General features: G+C 40.9%; 1 protein-coding gene across 2 annotated transcripts in view; it reads right to left on the reverse strand.

Annotated features, from left to right (window-relative positions):
* The window catches only part of VGLL4 (vestigial like family member 4), an 85,290-nt gene that overhangs the window by 40,830 nt on the left and 28,866 nt on the right, over positions 1–15,594 (reverse strand). The window contains exon 1 of one of the 2 annotated variants that reach the window (XM_071755417.1): positions 5,690–6,295. The exons of the other annotated variant lie outside the window; for it this stretch is intronic. Within the exon in view, the coding sequence (XP_071611518.1) occupies positions 5,690–5,771 (82 nt within the window). The 5' untranslated portion in view covers positions 5,772–6,295. Of the gene's footprint in view, positions 1–5,689; positions 6,296–15,594 lie in introns of those variants that run through there. 2 annotated transcript variants of the gene reach the window in all.

Raw genomic sequence — 15,594 nt, forward strand, 5'->3', positions numbered from 1 at the left:
GAAAAAAAAAAAAAGGAAAAAAAAATTGGCCAGCTTTAAAAATAAATTAAAAGCAAAACCCCTCCTGATTCTTCAGTGCTGAAAAAGTATAACACCAGTTTTGTAAACTCTCCTCCAGAAACTTGTATTCATCACTACCTCATACTATTATCAGTGAAAAATTATAGGCTCTGTCCTGCTGGATTATTGTTAGTGTAAACAACTCTGCTAAATTGCTTGGCACGCTGTCTGCATGCAGCATGTTCAAACTCTGTAGTCTATTCAGCCAAAATCAAATATAAAGGCTCATCTGTATTAATCCTCCAGAAGAAATTAATAGACAACTATTTTCATGCAAAGCAGATATTTAAAAAAAGGCAAACCCAATACATATGGATGAACTTTTTCATTCATAATTTTAGATGCCACACAATGAAGACTGTTGTTGAAGCTTTATTTTTTTTCTCTAACAGTTGTCCATACAATACAGGGCATTGTTCAAACTCTGGAGCAATTTAAGCTTTTTCAATGTCTCCTAAAATCCCTGGATTTATATCCAAAGAGACCTGGCACTGTAACAAATTTGACTTGTGAGTAACAAGTTACAGCCTTTAAGCAAATTGCTCATTAACACAGAATTCAACTTACTGATACAAACCTCATTACCTTTTATCTCAGAAAAAAGTCCTATCTTATCTATTGAAAGTTGTGGGATAACCCACTACTGTATTTGTTGGTTTTTTTATTTCCTTGTTTGAGTTCTCAGTACAAATGCTGATCTAGCATCAAGGGCAAGGAGAACAACAGAACTCCAGGGAAAAAATGCTTACGTATGACCTAAATCTATCTTGCCTTTGATGAATGAGGAAAATAAAATGGATTTTGATGTCAGGACAGAAAAGGATATTCCCAGCTTCATGCTAGGAGGAAATGAGTAAAAAAAGAACACTGTGAAGTTGGAGCTCTCTGCTTTTTCCTGAAAATAAAAGAGTTGGAAAAACAACCCACAGAATGTTCTATAAATGGGGAACATTCTGTAGGTGCATCTTAATATACATGACTTTGAACAGAAATTTTACACTGCATTACAAACAAGAGCACTTAATTCACCATGAAGATTTTCATCCCAATTATTGTTCCACTAATTCTTAGTAGAACAATAGTGTTAAAAGTCGTTTTATGTATTTAGAAACTGAACTAAACCTCAGAGTTAATAAAAGAAACCCATTACAAACCCAGAGTAAAATGTAAGGTCAGCAAAGAAACCTGATGGACATTATTATTTTGAACTTAAGAAAACACGTTACCTTCCATTAAAAAAGCAAATGAAGTTAGCAGAATCTGTTTCAGGCCCTGAGTTTGAAATCAAACATCTGAATTGGCCTTTTTTGGGAAGATACACAGGTATCTCAAGTGTCTTGCAGTGCCCTAAAATGATCTAGAACTCAGCATGTTGGGTGCTGCTGCATTTCACTGTCACAGAAGTCAGTGAAATTATTTTGTAATGTGCCATTCACTAAGCTTAAGCTATCCTGAAACTAAAAGGAGGTGGCTTGCTAGAAATCTGGATCCAATTTTCTTCATGAAAATAAAATTTTTAAAAATTCAGTCTTCTGGACAGTCCAGAGGACTCTGTGTAACTACTTTGAGTGCTCCAAATCCTCTAACATGCCTGGGGGAATTTCTCCTCATCTTATTGAGTTTCTTTCTACCTTTCCCAGCACAGCAGCTGGAGCCTGGAAAATGCAGTAATAACACAAAGCATTTGAAAAGGGGAGCAAGAGGAAGGATTTCTGCCTTCCAACTCCATCTGCAGGCTCCCTCTAATAAACAATAGAAGGAAACAAATCCTGTACTTGGAGACAGCACCTTCTCATACATATTCTACTGGAAAAGAGGAGCCAGAACTTGCCAGGCTGCCCCTGCACCAGTGGAAGAGATGGATCCCCCAGTGAGTTATCTGAACTACAGAGCCCTCCTGCCATTACCTCACACACAAGGCTCTCAGAGAGAAAATATTCAGCTAAAGAGGAGTTTCCATTGCAAAACAAGATGCAGGTGTTCTACCTCTGAATACGTGCCTGGATCAAGTGGTTGATATTTGATAGGAAGCACTGGGAATGCCAGAATGGAAGGGTTCAGCTTCCACAGCCTTTGCACCTCAGTGAGGACACAGTCTCCCAAGAGTTTTCTGATGTCTCCAAGCTCATTAGGAAGAAAACAATATGAAAGCCCTACTCATTAAACTGGCCACTGCTGATAACTGGTAGCAAAGGGTTAGGACCACAGGATCAGATACAACCATGCAAAAAACTCAGCACCCAGATGCTGACTCTCTAATTATTTCCTCTTTTCTTTCTTATTGCAGCAGGTTTATTACAATAAGTTGCTTGAAATGACTGATCATTGCAAGGTGTCACTCTCCTGTTGAGAAAGACCAAACACTCTCAGTTGAATGACTTAAACATTTTCTTTCACTGGAGAGAAAACACTCAAATGTCTTTTTTCATGCAACTTGTTCAAAACCCCAGCACGTTGTTAAAATTAAGATCTTCATCCAGAACCAGAGAGATGGAAGTTATAATATTAAGAAAACACTCAAAAGGACACAATTTATCAGTGTAAAACAGGCAACCTGATGGAAGGAAATGGCTTTATTCTGTGGGTCAAACTTAGAGATCCTCTTTCAAAAGCCCTTCCACCTCATCTGTGATTAAAATCCTACTGGCTGTGCCTGCCTTATTTAAATGAAGTGTTGAGGCTGGAAATCATCCAGTCCAAACCTCACTGGCTCAATACAGCAAGTTGTTCAGGACCATGTCCCTTCAGGTTTTCATTATCACCAAAGCTGGAGACTCTACAACCTCCTCTGGGCAACATGTGTCAGACCAACCTCAACAGTAAAATAAAATAAATAAATAAATATTCTTATGCTTGGGAAAACTCCAGTTAGGCTTCCATACTACAATCAGATAAACCTGCAACACAACCATTATTTCTTTAAAGTCAAGGGGAGAAGTTCTACACTTTCCATCCCCCCCCAAGCCCAACAAAAGGATGCTTTTCTGTCCAGATGAAGCAGACCCAATCTATAATAGTCACCATTCTACTTTCTTCCCCCACACCTCCACCAAGTGAGGGAAACTCAGACATATGATTTATGAACTAAACAGCCCTCTGTCAATAGATGTGCCCATACTCATATCATACCTGAGTGACATAACTTAGGGAGAGAATAAGATTAAGACACAGCTGAGGTTTCCTCCACCTTCCAGTCAGGGAAGACCAACCAAGTGCTGGCATTAACTCAGTAGCCTGGAGCCTGCAGATAAATTGCTATCAGCAGCTCTTGCTAGGCAAGAGAAAGCAGGACTTGCCTTGGAATGCAAATTAGATTCTTCTACTTGGTGTTGAACTATCAAACTATCATGGAAGAACTTTTCCTGTTCTGTATGGACCAATGCATCTCCCATCCAGCTACCAATGAGTGGCACATAGTCCAGAGGTGAAAGATTAAAACCACTGGTAAGCCTCATAAAATGATAATCACACATTTCACCAGTCACCTCAATAAGCAAAAGCAAGGGTTTCATGAGAGAATCTAAAAGAGTAAGGAATTAACCTGATTTATTTCCTGTAACATACATACCCATCATTCTTTGCCCTGAAATTTCAGGGCTATTTTCACACCATATAATGAATTTGTATCTTATCCTTCATCTGCAAAAGTACTTTTCAGAAAGGCAACTCTTTAGAAGTAGTTCAAGGATGACTCTCAATAAATCCTAATTAATTGACTTTGAAAGGCCACTTTGCTGTCAATACAGTTACTACAGAAGCAGTGTCTTTGAACAGACAAGATCCATCACTGGTGACACAACTCACTTATAAAATAAATACTATGGCAGAGGCATGGAAGATCTATAGGCATCTCTGAAACACCCTTCAGGTTCAGTGCAGATGTTGCCAGTGTTTATACTTTTTAAACCACTGGCATATAAACACCTCACTATAAACACCACTGAAGTTTTGCTTTTCTTTTCTTCATTTTATGTGTGTTTATTTTAGTGTTAAAAATGTTAACTTCCATTATAAGGAAAATAGCAACAGATGTTTAAACTAAACAAAGATTGCTGGAGTAGAGTGTATTCATTTAGTTGTTCTTTTGAACTATTAAAGCTAAGATCTGGTTAAATAACAATATTGCAGAAGAGGGTGGGGAAAAAAGGGGCTGGAAAGAATCTTCCTTAACCATTAGGCATGATGATAATGACTTGAGCTAATGGGCCAAAACTACAATTTTCCTGCCTTAGTCAACAAAACACTCAGGAACATGTACCACATAAGTGGAGTTTTATGCAGATCTTCATGATCTTCATGAGAACTGTCAATTGCTTCCAAAGAACCTGAAAGTTTCTTTCCCTTCTTTTTTTTCTTTTTTCCTCATTTTTTTCAGCTAGTTCTCTTGCTGTAAAGAAAAAAGCACGTGATAAGATCTTGAAAATGCAACTCTATTGAATCCCAGCTACACATTATTCAGTATTGAAGGCAATCTCCTGTAAAAGAGCTTTACTCAAGAAAATATACACATATTTTTGTAGGAAAGAAAAAGATAAAATAAAATTAAACTGGTGTTCGACAGGGAGCCCCTCCACTTCCTGAAGGAAAGAAATGTGCCACGCTGGTTTAATGATAGAAAAGATGGTGTTTTCCAACATGGGGTTCAGCTCCCTATCTTCTGGCCTGCTTTTTTTTTTTTTTTTCTGGAGAGTATGAATAGCTAGCTCCTAGTCCTTACTGTTTCTTCCCTGACAACTCCTACAAGTTTTCTTTTCCGAGTGAACGCGGAAAACGTTCCCGCTGAATCAGAAGAAAGATTTCTGCAACGTTTGTGTGCGGCTACAGCAAAAACAGTTCCACTGCCAAGCGGAGTTAGCTCAGTGGTGCCTTTCTTTCCAGGCAAAGCCAACCATAACCACTTCTCCCGGCTGCACGTAGGTAAAAGCTCCACTCCGCGAAGAAACCGATTTCACCCCCGTTACCTCGGGCAACTTCCAAACGGGACTCGTTAGCGCTCACAGCACCAAGAGCGAACGCCAGCCTGCGTTAGCTGGAGGAAAATTCAGAGTCCACAAAAAGGGACAAAAAAAAAAAAAAAAAAAAAGAAAAAACCTCCAAGTTTTCCAACTGGTTGTGTAATTCTTTCCCCGGGGACCCAGGCGGGGGGTGCGGTGGAGGGGCGGCCCCGGGCTGCGCAGGGCGGACAATGGGTGCTGCCGGGCGGACGTCCGGGCCGAACACCCCAGCCCTGGGGTCTGAACGGAGCTGGGGCACAGCTAGAGAGAGAGAATGGATATTCACACACACACACCCTTCTTACAAACCCTTTCTTTTTTACTGCTCTGGAAATCGCGGGCACACACTCGACCTGCCTCAAAAAAAAAAAAAAAAAAAAAAATCAACGCGGTCCTTCTAACTCACCTCATTAATGTTTAAGAAAGAACGCGATCAACACCAAAAACGCGCCTTCTATGAAGTAAAAAAAAAAAAAATTTGAAAAATCAAAGAAAAAAAAGGAATCCTTGCCTTAAAACAAAGCCCTAACAACAGTACGAGGGTCCTCGCAGCACGGATCTCCCCTCACAACTCCGGCGTCCCCGCCACAGCGCGCACACCCGACAAAGGACACCCGGCCTAAGGCAACCATTACCTTCATAGCACAGAATGCCGATATTGTTGTTCATCTTGTCCAAGTATTGGTAGTTCAACAGGTCCATCTTCATAAATAGCATTTATCGGGCTAGCAAAAAAGACCAGCTTGTTCGCTTGCGCCCAGGTTGAGGGAGAAGGAAGGCGGGGAAATGGTGCCCAGGACGCCCCCGGCTTCCCAAAGTTCAGCAGCCAAGGACAAGGGGAGCAGAGGAGAGGCGGAGGAGCGGAGCACACACCCGCTCCCTTTCCAGACTTCGCGAAACTAAAGTATACCGTGTCCTTCGGTACAAAGGCGACTGTCTCAAAAGTTTTCAAGTCTTATTCAAATGATTAAAAAAAAAAAAATTAAAAAGCACGGAAGGGGGGGAAAAAAAAAAAAAAATCAAACTGAAAGAAGGGAAATTTCCTAGGACAAAGACACGGCAGTCCAGCTCACAGCCCGCTGCAAGTTCCCTGCACTGACATGCAGGCTATGCTTGGTATGACTCGTATGTAAACCAGCTTCCTCCGCTGCCGGGCGGGGAGTGAGCATGCTCGGTGGGGCCCTGGAGCTCCTCAAATGTCAGGGATGTTTTCTGCACAAGATCAGCCTCTAAATGCACCGAGTGTTTGAAAGAAAGAGGAGGAGGCGGCGGCGGCGGAGAGGCCGGCCCGGGGAATGGGGGGTCTGCCCCGGGCGTGGGGAGATGGGGGAACTGGCCCGGGCATGGGGAGAAGGGGGAACTGCTCCGGGCATGGGGAGATGGGGGAACTGGCATGGGGAGATGGGGGAATTGCTCCGGGCATGAGGAGAAGGGGAAATTGCTCCGGACATGGGGAGAAGGGGGAACTGCGGGAACTGGCATGGGGAGATGGGGGAACTGGCGTGGGGAGATGGGGGAACTGCTCCGGGTATAGGGAGATGGGGGAACTGCTCCGGGAAGCGAGGGGTCTGCTCCGGGCAGCGGGCAGCCTGCGCCGGAGCCGTGCCGGGGAGCGAGGGGCCTGCGGCGGAGGCGGGTCCAAGCCAGGCCGGGGATTGAGGGGCCTGCTCCAGGCATGAGGCAGGGGCCGACCCAGGGTTATCTGTTTGGTCAGGCTGCTGAACAGAGGAACTGAGCAAAATCCATCTGTTTAAAATTAATTTTTTCTCTTAAACGTTTACTTCATTTCCCAGCGTGGCCCCAGGCATATCCTAATATTGTTGCAGTGAAAAATAATGGTGTTTCACAGTAATGGAACAGCTCAGCATCTCTGGTATGATAAAGACACATTTAAAGAGCCGAGGTACTCTGGGTATCTCTGAGTGCCTGCAGACAGGTCCAGCTCCAGGCCCAGCAGCACACCTTTACACTGGGGTTTTTAGAAGGGCGATGAGCAGCTACACACAGTGTGTTTGGGATTGCTCCCAGCTGCTGGAGCTCCAGTGTGGATGACACAAATGATGGGGCTTTTTACAGCGTTGCTCTCATCTCAGGATGTGGTTTGCCCGTCTGCAGGCCAAACCTTGGTCACAAAGGCTCTAGCTGCTTATACAGATGTGTGTGACACCACATTGGGGCACAACATCAGTATGGGGGTGTGTGCTAACCTCATTCTCATCAGTTTGCCTTTCCTGCATCTGATCAGCACCTGAAGACTGACTGAAAAAGAGAAATAAATGCTGGGGAAGTTTGGTCTAAAACAAACATTGGAGTCCTAATCTTCCTTCTGCCTCTCTCTGCCCTCTTGGGTTTGGAAGATAACTCATCCCTACCTGCCTGAGATGGACAATTGTGAGGGTATACGGAAAAATATACAGTCAGGGAGAATAAGAAACTTCCATTTCCACTTTGAGAATGTCATCCCTCTGTTAGAGAAGGGAAAGGTCTTACAGAGGGAACTCATGGAATGACAATTTGTCAAGGCATTTTGAAAAGTACTGCTTGACTGCTCTGGATATTTCAGTGAGTCTATGTAATTTTCTTACAATTACTACTAATAAATAGGAACAAGAAATTTCGTTCCAAGCAACCTTTAATTTATCTCCCGGGCTCTTCATGGAACCCAAATAAGGTTTCTTCTCACTTCAGGTACAAAAGGTAGTCCTGAACTTTATCTACTTACAAATTACCTGAAAGGAATTCAGCGTTGCTGGCAAGATGAAGGCCAAGAAGCCTTTTATTGATTATTTATGTGCAACAAGGGCACTCTGCTAATTGAAAGTACTATTAATCTTTATGACTTCAACGGCGTATAAAAACTTGTGGGTACTTAATGCTGAGGTAACTGTTTCTTGGATGGTACCTAATAAAAAGGTGTAGTTTGGGTTTTTTGCCACACAGGATTTGCTACTACAGAAGTTGCAACCACAGATCTTCAGCCCAAGTGGTGCATGATATTTTCTAGAAAGAAAAATATTTTTAATAAGAGAAGAACGTTATTATTTTCTAGCAAGGGGACAAGAATTTTTATGTCAAAGAACACGCTGTGTATACTCAAGTTCAAATATTTCTATACTCATGTTTCAGGTTAAAGCAGCCATCTAATAAAGGCATCAAAAGAAGTCTTAGTCCTTTAAGACAGAAATGGCAATAAAAATCTGTACCTACAACATCAGCAAAAGAAGCATGTTTCTTCAGCATGAAATGCAAGTTTCTATGTAAGTATGCCCAAGTTTTAGAGAAAAATATTTCTGATATGTATTTTTTTAATACAGAGAGCATCCCTGAATTTACATTAATAAAACACATTTTATGGATGCTTGGAAAGGACAAGAAGTGATAACTATCTAATTTTTCCAAACTAAAGTACTTAAATTTTTGCAGGAAGTGCAAGTAATGAGGGAGAGAGGAAAGCAATGTTCTAAACTTAAGAGCACTGGTCTACAAGACAGGATTTACACAGTGTGCTAGCTATACAAGGGCATTCTCCTTCAAACTCCCAATATAAATTCCCCCTCTACATTCAAAGATACATGTTCCTTCAAGTTGTTTGAGAAAACAAGGTTGGGTATTGTCTACAAATCCCTGACTGCTCAGTATTGCTGTCCAGACACTAATAAAGAAGTTAAACCCTCATTATTAGGCCAGTAGTCACTGGCCTACAGGTTTTTAGACAGTAATGATCACTTTATTATGTGAGTGTCTTTCAGCAGTACAGTCTGCTCTGGGATTAGCACCTGTCAAGTGTTGTGTAATGAACGACTTGGATGCTTCATGTTAAATAATAATAAACTGGTACCAAACACTGAGAGCTTCATTTATGTCTAAATTAAAGTATTTATACTGAAAGGCAATGCCTGCTGAAAAAACAGAGGGGAAAATATCAATGTGAACGTATCATAAACATTCTAAAGCCAAAACCTGTTCACGGGAAGCCTTTCTTTTGACAGAAAACAGTTCAACAAATTCAAGTCCAGCAGACCCTGAATACTGCCAGGGTCACTGCAGAGGACTCTTTTCCTGGCAGCAAAGAATTCCCAACTCCTTGATTCAAACTGCTGTTCAGCAAACACTTCACAAGCCTGAGACACCTTCCACTGAATCAATAATCAATGCATCAGTGGGTTAGATGTAACACAGAGAAAATAACAAACTCTTAACATCACCCCAGGACCTTTGATAGTTCATTCTATTCCTCCACATACTGGTAGCTGCCAACACAATTACACACTGTAGTATCTCTACTTCCCATTAGCTGGAGTACATCCTAAAGGACTGAACACACTTTGGTTCTGTAAGGAGGAGAAATACCCATACCCTAAACAAAACTCTTAAAAGTGCACTTTTAATGCAAATTTTTAAACGCACTTTTAACACAACAGCATCCCCTAGAGGTAGCTGACAACCCACGTGTGTCTTTCTGTATCACCCTGGACTTCACATCAAGGTACCTCAGATTTCACTCTCATTAGAGCAGAAGAGATAAGCACCCAGTGATCTTCTGACTCAATTTAATATGGAAAGCAAACTCAGTCTTCACACAAGAATCTCTTATCTCAGATATATTCTGAGGCAAGGAAAGCAAACAAGAGGGGGAGAGGAAAAAAGGTGGTTCTAATATGTAGGTAAGTCCCCATTTGTCAAAACCAGGTGGCTAAGTATGTATTTTTACAGCTACTGCATTAGGGTGGAGTCTGACAAGAGACTTCTGTGCTGCTCTTCTACAACCAAACCTTTCCCTCTTGGAGAATCCAGCACACAAAAGCAGTGGGAAGCAACTGGTGGCCTCGACATGCCATGAGTGTTCCCTGAACCTGCAAGTGTCCCTTGGCAGCTGGAGCACCTCAGGGGCCCTCTTGCTGCATTTCCTTCAGCTTTTTTTTGTCTGAGCAACATGTAGTTTATGGCTGAGGCCACTCTTGTGCTGCCAGCAATGATGAGATGCAACCAAACGTTGGCCCCAACTCAAGCACAGCTGTGGCTGTACCAAGGGCTGACAGGGAGAACAGAGTTCAAGAAGCTTCAGAAACTTACTTTTTCAAAGCAGCACAGTGCAGGTTTTGAATATAGGAGGTTATTGTGTCACCCGTTCCTAAATACTGATGAAAACTTTCCCCCTGTGAAAATACATTTAAGCAGTAATAGGACCTAACAGAAAAATAAATCCTTACAGCTGTGTATTATTTGTTTATCTGAACTTTTATAGAAGAAAAAAGAAAGTGGCAACTGCTTAATATATCAAGTCCATGATAGCAGATTTGACAATAAGAGCTTACATGTTTTTTACAGCACTCAAAGATACACTGATATGCTGGATAACAAAAGTTTTCAAGCAAGCTACCTCAGTCTGCCCCTGTCCCCCCCCTTGGTGTCCACACTGTGCCACACAACATCTTTTAGTGGGAAAATGAGTGACAATGGCTGAGAATCACCACCATAATAAAACAGCCAGGTGAGATCCATTCACTTGGACATCAAGTTCACCCTTGATGATCCTCAGTTTGTAACCAAGAGAAAAAAATTTGCAGTCTTGTGTAAAACACCACAGAGTATTGTTAATTATTTTTTAATTATAATTCCCCTTTTTGAATGGAAAAAAATACCTGTTGCAGCTCTTGAGGCTAGACAGGCATTTGTGACACATCACCTACTTAGCTGATACCTCAATACAATCCACAGAGGAGGTGGAGGAATAAAGCAAGAATATTTAGACAGAGGTTTTACCTTTTTTTAACTAAAAAATGAGCACATTGTAGTTACCAGCTGCTAGGTGGCGATGTGCCTGAAGGAAAAATCCTGCTTTGCTTTTCCACCAACAGCTGCAGAGCTGCTGCACTTAGCACCTCGGGTTTTATTATTTCAGTTTGAATGTGTTTCACAAAAAAAAAAGAGTAAACAAAATTCTCATTTAAGCCATATGGGGTGTTTGCAGTTAAACACATATAGATGTGTTAAGGAAATATAGTTTAAATGTATTAAGCACACAGGAAGCTCAGAAATGCACAAGAAGGAAAATGAGATTTAAAGTTTCTACATCAACAGCTGTGCCCCTGAGATCCACCTACACCAATACATCATGAGACTCTTGGCTGAGTAAGTTAGATACCACAAAACCTACTCACTTTATCTACTTTTTATGAAGCATTAATGACTGCACCAATGAACAGAAGATTTAAAAACACATGTTCTTCTAGAGAGCCTTTTTGCCTTTTTTTTTTTTTTAAAAACATCACAAATTGATTTTAATTGCAATCAGATTTTAATCACAAACTACCTTCTCCCTTTCAGTCTTAAAAAAAAAAAAGCAGAATATCTCTGAAGTGAAGCTAGTGCATGCCTTGTTTTACCTGTCCTTTAAAGGTTTCAACAACATACCAGAACAAGAATTTTTTTTTGTTATCAGTGGAGTTTCTTGAGATTGAAAGGTTAGACTTTCACCCAATATTATGTTCTAGCAAAATTATTTGTAAATACTTACTCATTTTTGTAATATCCTGATTTATGCAATCCTGCTTAAAAACCAAACACAATAATATCTAGTAAGGACATCTGTTTAGGAGTGTGCACGTGTACTTGACTGCACCCACACTCCTAGGTTGGTTGGTAGCTCAAATTTGAAGCTCTCCCTTCCCTGAAGGACCATGCCAGAAGCATCCTGGTTCCAGTTCCCTACTGGCCTAGCAAGACTGGAACTGCCAGGGAAACCAAAATACAAAGATGGCCAAGAATATCTAGAGTTGCAAGCTCTTCTAGGACCCAGGAATGGGGGTAAAGGCTTGTCTGGACTGAGAGCTGGATTATTTTTTTTTTAATGTTAGCTCTACTGGAGTTCTGGTTCTGTATTCCTCATTGTTTTGATAACACAGAGGAAGGTTTTAAAAAGGTTATCATTGTGGATGCAAATCAAAAATTCAGATCATTTATTGGTAAATATGCAGCAGTTTAGAACCAGCCATTTCATAGCAGATCAAAAACTCTTAAGAATTTTAACAACCAAAACTTAATGAAAGCCTCTCCTCGTTAGCAAGAACTCCTTCCCTCTGTTTTCCAGTTCCCTCCATCACCTCCAGAAAGCTATTTTTCTCTTACTCCAAACTCAGTACACACTTCAACTGTACCAGAGACCATTTCCACAAAAGAAGTGAGGGCAGCAAAGACAGGGACAAAAGGCAGGGCACAGAGAAGCCTTCACTGCAACTCCCACTTGGGTTTGGTGGCTTGCTGGGGTTTTTTTTTGGCAACAGCCACATTGGGTATAAAAATAAAATGGGTGCAGAAGGCAGCATATGATGCCTCTCTGACAGCAACTGCTGCTCCTGCAGGTAATTTTTGTTTCCCAAAAGCAGCAGCTGGCAATTTCAGAATGAAATTCTGTGCTTCCATCAACTGGACCACACTGACCCAGGTCCAAGCTATGCCCTGCACTTAACTGCTCTTCCTGGGCCACAACAGCTCTAACTCCTGCTTGTTCCAAAGCTTGAAGGGTTCTTAAAAGCTTTATAATGAATGGGGAGCAGGGAATTCTGCTGATCTTTCTAGAACTAAATATGTCACTGTTGCTGAAGGCTGCAGGGATAAGGGGCAGTGAAATAGGTGATGATCTCTTCCAAGTTCTGCCAGGTGAAATACAAGTGAGAAAAGTGCTCATAGTGCTGCTTTATCTTGGCCTCATTCTCCAACTGCTTACTCCAACAGCAGGCTAGGAAGATCAGGTTTACCAGGTATATTTTCATTTCCCAACAACACTTTGCAATTCACTTTTTTCTTCCCCCTTTTTTATTGCTTTCAGACGGGCTAAAAACACTGTAAAAATGCAGCTAGAGTATAACAGAGAAATCTAGTGTATCTAGGTTGATAAACTGTTAGTTGCTAATTAAAATCTTGATAATATTTCTTGTTATTGGAATCCTAATTTGAATTTCTGAAGGGCTGATTATAATCACAAACATAATTTATTTTGAACTACAAAGAGTCCTGAACACCATCCAGATGCAAACAGTGAAATGTTAACTTTGCCATGCCTTAATATTGTGTCAACAGGGCAAAGAAAGGACTTCATGTTTTTGTAATATAAGAAATTACAAGGGAAAAAAAAAGTAAGAGTGTATTAAAGGAAAAAAAAAAAAATAAAAAAGCCAATTTTAAGTCAGCTTGATGCTCAGGCATCTAAAACACTTTTTACTCAGAAGTTAGGAGCCAGACCTTGCTTCGAGGCTGGATTTCAAAATTACTGTGTATATCCCTCAGCTTTGGGAAGAAGCAAATCCAGTTTCAAGAAACCACTAATTACTGGGTTTAGAAATAAAGCAGGGAGCTCTAAGCCAGCTGAAGTCTTTGAAAAGATTCCCCCTTTCTAGCTAGCTTGGTGAGACATAAGAGCTATTCACAGGGCTTAATTCAACTTGAATGTCATTAGATGTAAACCTGCTTCAGAGTGTGGAGCTGACCTGGCTTGCACAGACACTGAGTATTACATGAGAAATGAAATAAACCCATGAATCCCAGTGGTATCTTGCTAAGAACCAGGCAGTAAAATCAATTACTACTTTTGTTACAAAACAAATTAATTTTGGCTTTTAAACATTAAAGTAATTACTTATCCTAAATGTTAGGATGAAAATTGTTAATAAGTGCCTATTATGGGACCCAATTACATAACTTGCAACCTACAACTTCATTAAATTAAAATGAAACCTCACTCAAGTTCTAAGTCTATTCTTTCCCAGTTGAGGGTCTTCTTCTCTCCTATTTAAATGTCTTTGACCTCAATAGATTTTCTTACCACACTAAAAAAATAACTAAATAAATCTCCACTTATCCCAAATTGCAGTGCTTATGAAAAAAATCACCCACCTCTGCTCAAGATGCTGATGGATCTCTTGTCCTGAAGAAAACAAGAAAAAAGAACCCCCACACTCAGCTATCAAAGTGTTGCCCTTGCACTGTTTCAGGTAGTAATTCAAGAAATGATGTTTTCACTGTATATGATATATACATACACACATGTGCATGTGTGTAGTATTAGTAACACATTAAATATTGTATTAATTCTACTACAGATAATGCCATGGATGTCCATAAGTACAAACTTACTGGTCCCAGAAGCAGTGAAGTAACATCCCCATCAAGTCCTTTATAAGGGAAAACCTTTCAAAAGTAGCCAACTCTCCCTTTCAGAACACAGGCATCCAAAGTTCAGGCTCTCAAGCCTTGGCAAGCACTGACAGGAAATGCTGTAACATTACCAGGAACCTGAAACCCTGTTTTTTCCAATGGATCCAAGTTATTATTTCCAGTTCCACAGGTACACAAGGTTTTCCCTCCCAGAAAGGCCATTTTTAGTTTCAAAAAAAAATCAAACCTAGTGCTTGCTGAAAATTCCCCTGCAAAACTATTTTCCCATGGAAATGGGGCAAGTTTGGGCTACTGTGTTTTGGATTTCCCTGCCAAAAAAATGGAGACAGGAAGTTTTAAATGAACTTTTCACATTTGACATTAAAGGAAGAAGAAAATCAATTTTTAAAAATTATTTGCTATTAACTTCAGCTTTCTAACAAAACAACAAAGCCTTGGGAGTTACATTTGCTTGGATCTCACCCCTCTTCCCAGCTGGCACTGGCTTTTGGAGAGAGCAAGCACAGCACTGACCAAGAGCACTCAGCATCTTTCATAGAAGAGACCACTCCACAGTCTGGAAAGTGTAACAGCAGCACAGGGCTTCCAAACTACAGTGCTAAAAAGGGTATTTTAAAACCAAACATTAGCTTTTGATTTACCCTAAAGTCATCAAAACTTCCCTCTGATGGCCACTGCCCATGCCACAGGTTTTACTCAATGCTATGGGGAATCAGAGGCTGCAGAAATTTGAGATTGAACTCTACCAGAGAACAAAGCTTTTGTCATTTTTTTACCACTTCCATAATTTTAATCCAGTTTTCAAGGAAAACATCTGTTATACAACCACAACTTCTGTCACTTGCCTTACCCCAAACTGAAATAGTGGGCAAGCTTCAATCATCCTTCAAAGGCAGTCAGTCCCCTCAAAGATAATTTCCTGTCCTTTCTTTACTAGAAGAAGGGAAGAGAAGGCTGAGCACAGGTAATGTAACCCCTTGGGGAAATGCAGGAACTCAGCCACTGCCCCTTCTGTCTGGTGGCACTGCTGAGGGGCAGCAGGAACAAGCAGCTAACCCTGATTACAGAGGGGGAAAAAACTCCATTTTTCTCCACTTTTCATATGGGAAAAAATCTCCATAGAGCAGCTTTAAAAGGATCAGAACTACCAAATTTTTAACAAGAGAAAACACTTTGGGTGTGCAGACACAGGGCACATGTCAAGTTTTTTCTCAAGACTCATATCCACCACATCTTCCATTCCTGACAGTCAGTTTCCCAAGCAAGAGAAATGCAATGCCCCATATAGTGCAATGTCCCAGTAATTTCCTCAGCCTTTCAGACTTTTCTGTCTTAATATCCCCTTTGCCTCATCTTCAAGCTTCCC

The sequence above is a fragment of the Heliangelus exortis genome, chromosome 12, assembly GCF_036169615.1.
Source record: "Heliangelus exortis chromosome 12, bHelExo1.hap1, whole genome shotgun sequence".
Lineage (NCBI taxonomy): Eukaryota > Metazoa > Chordata > Aves > Apodiformes > Trochilidae > Heliangelus > Heliangelus exortis.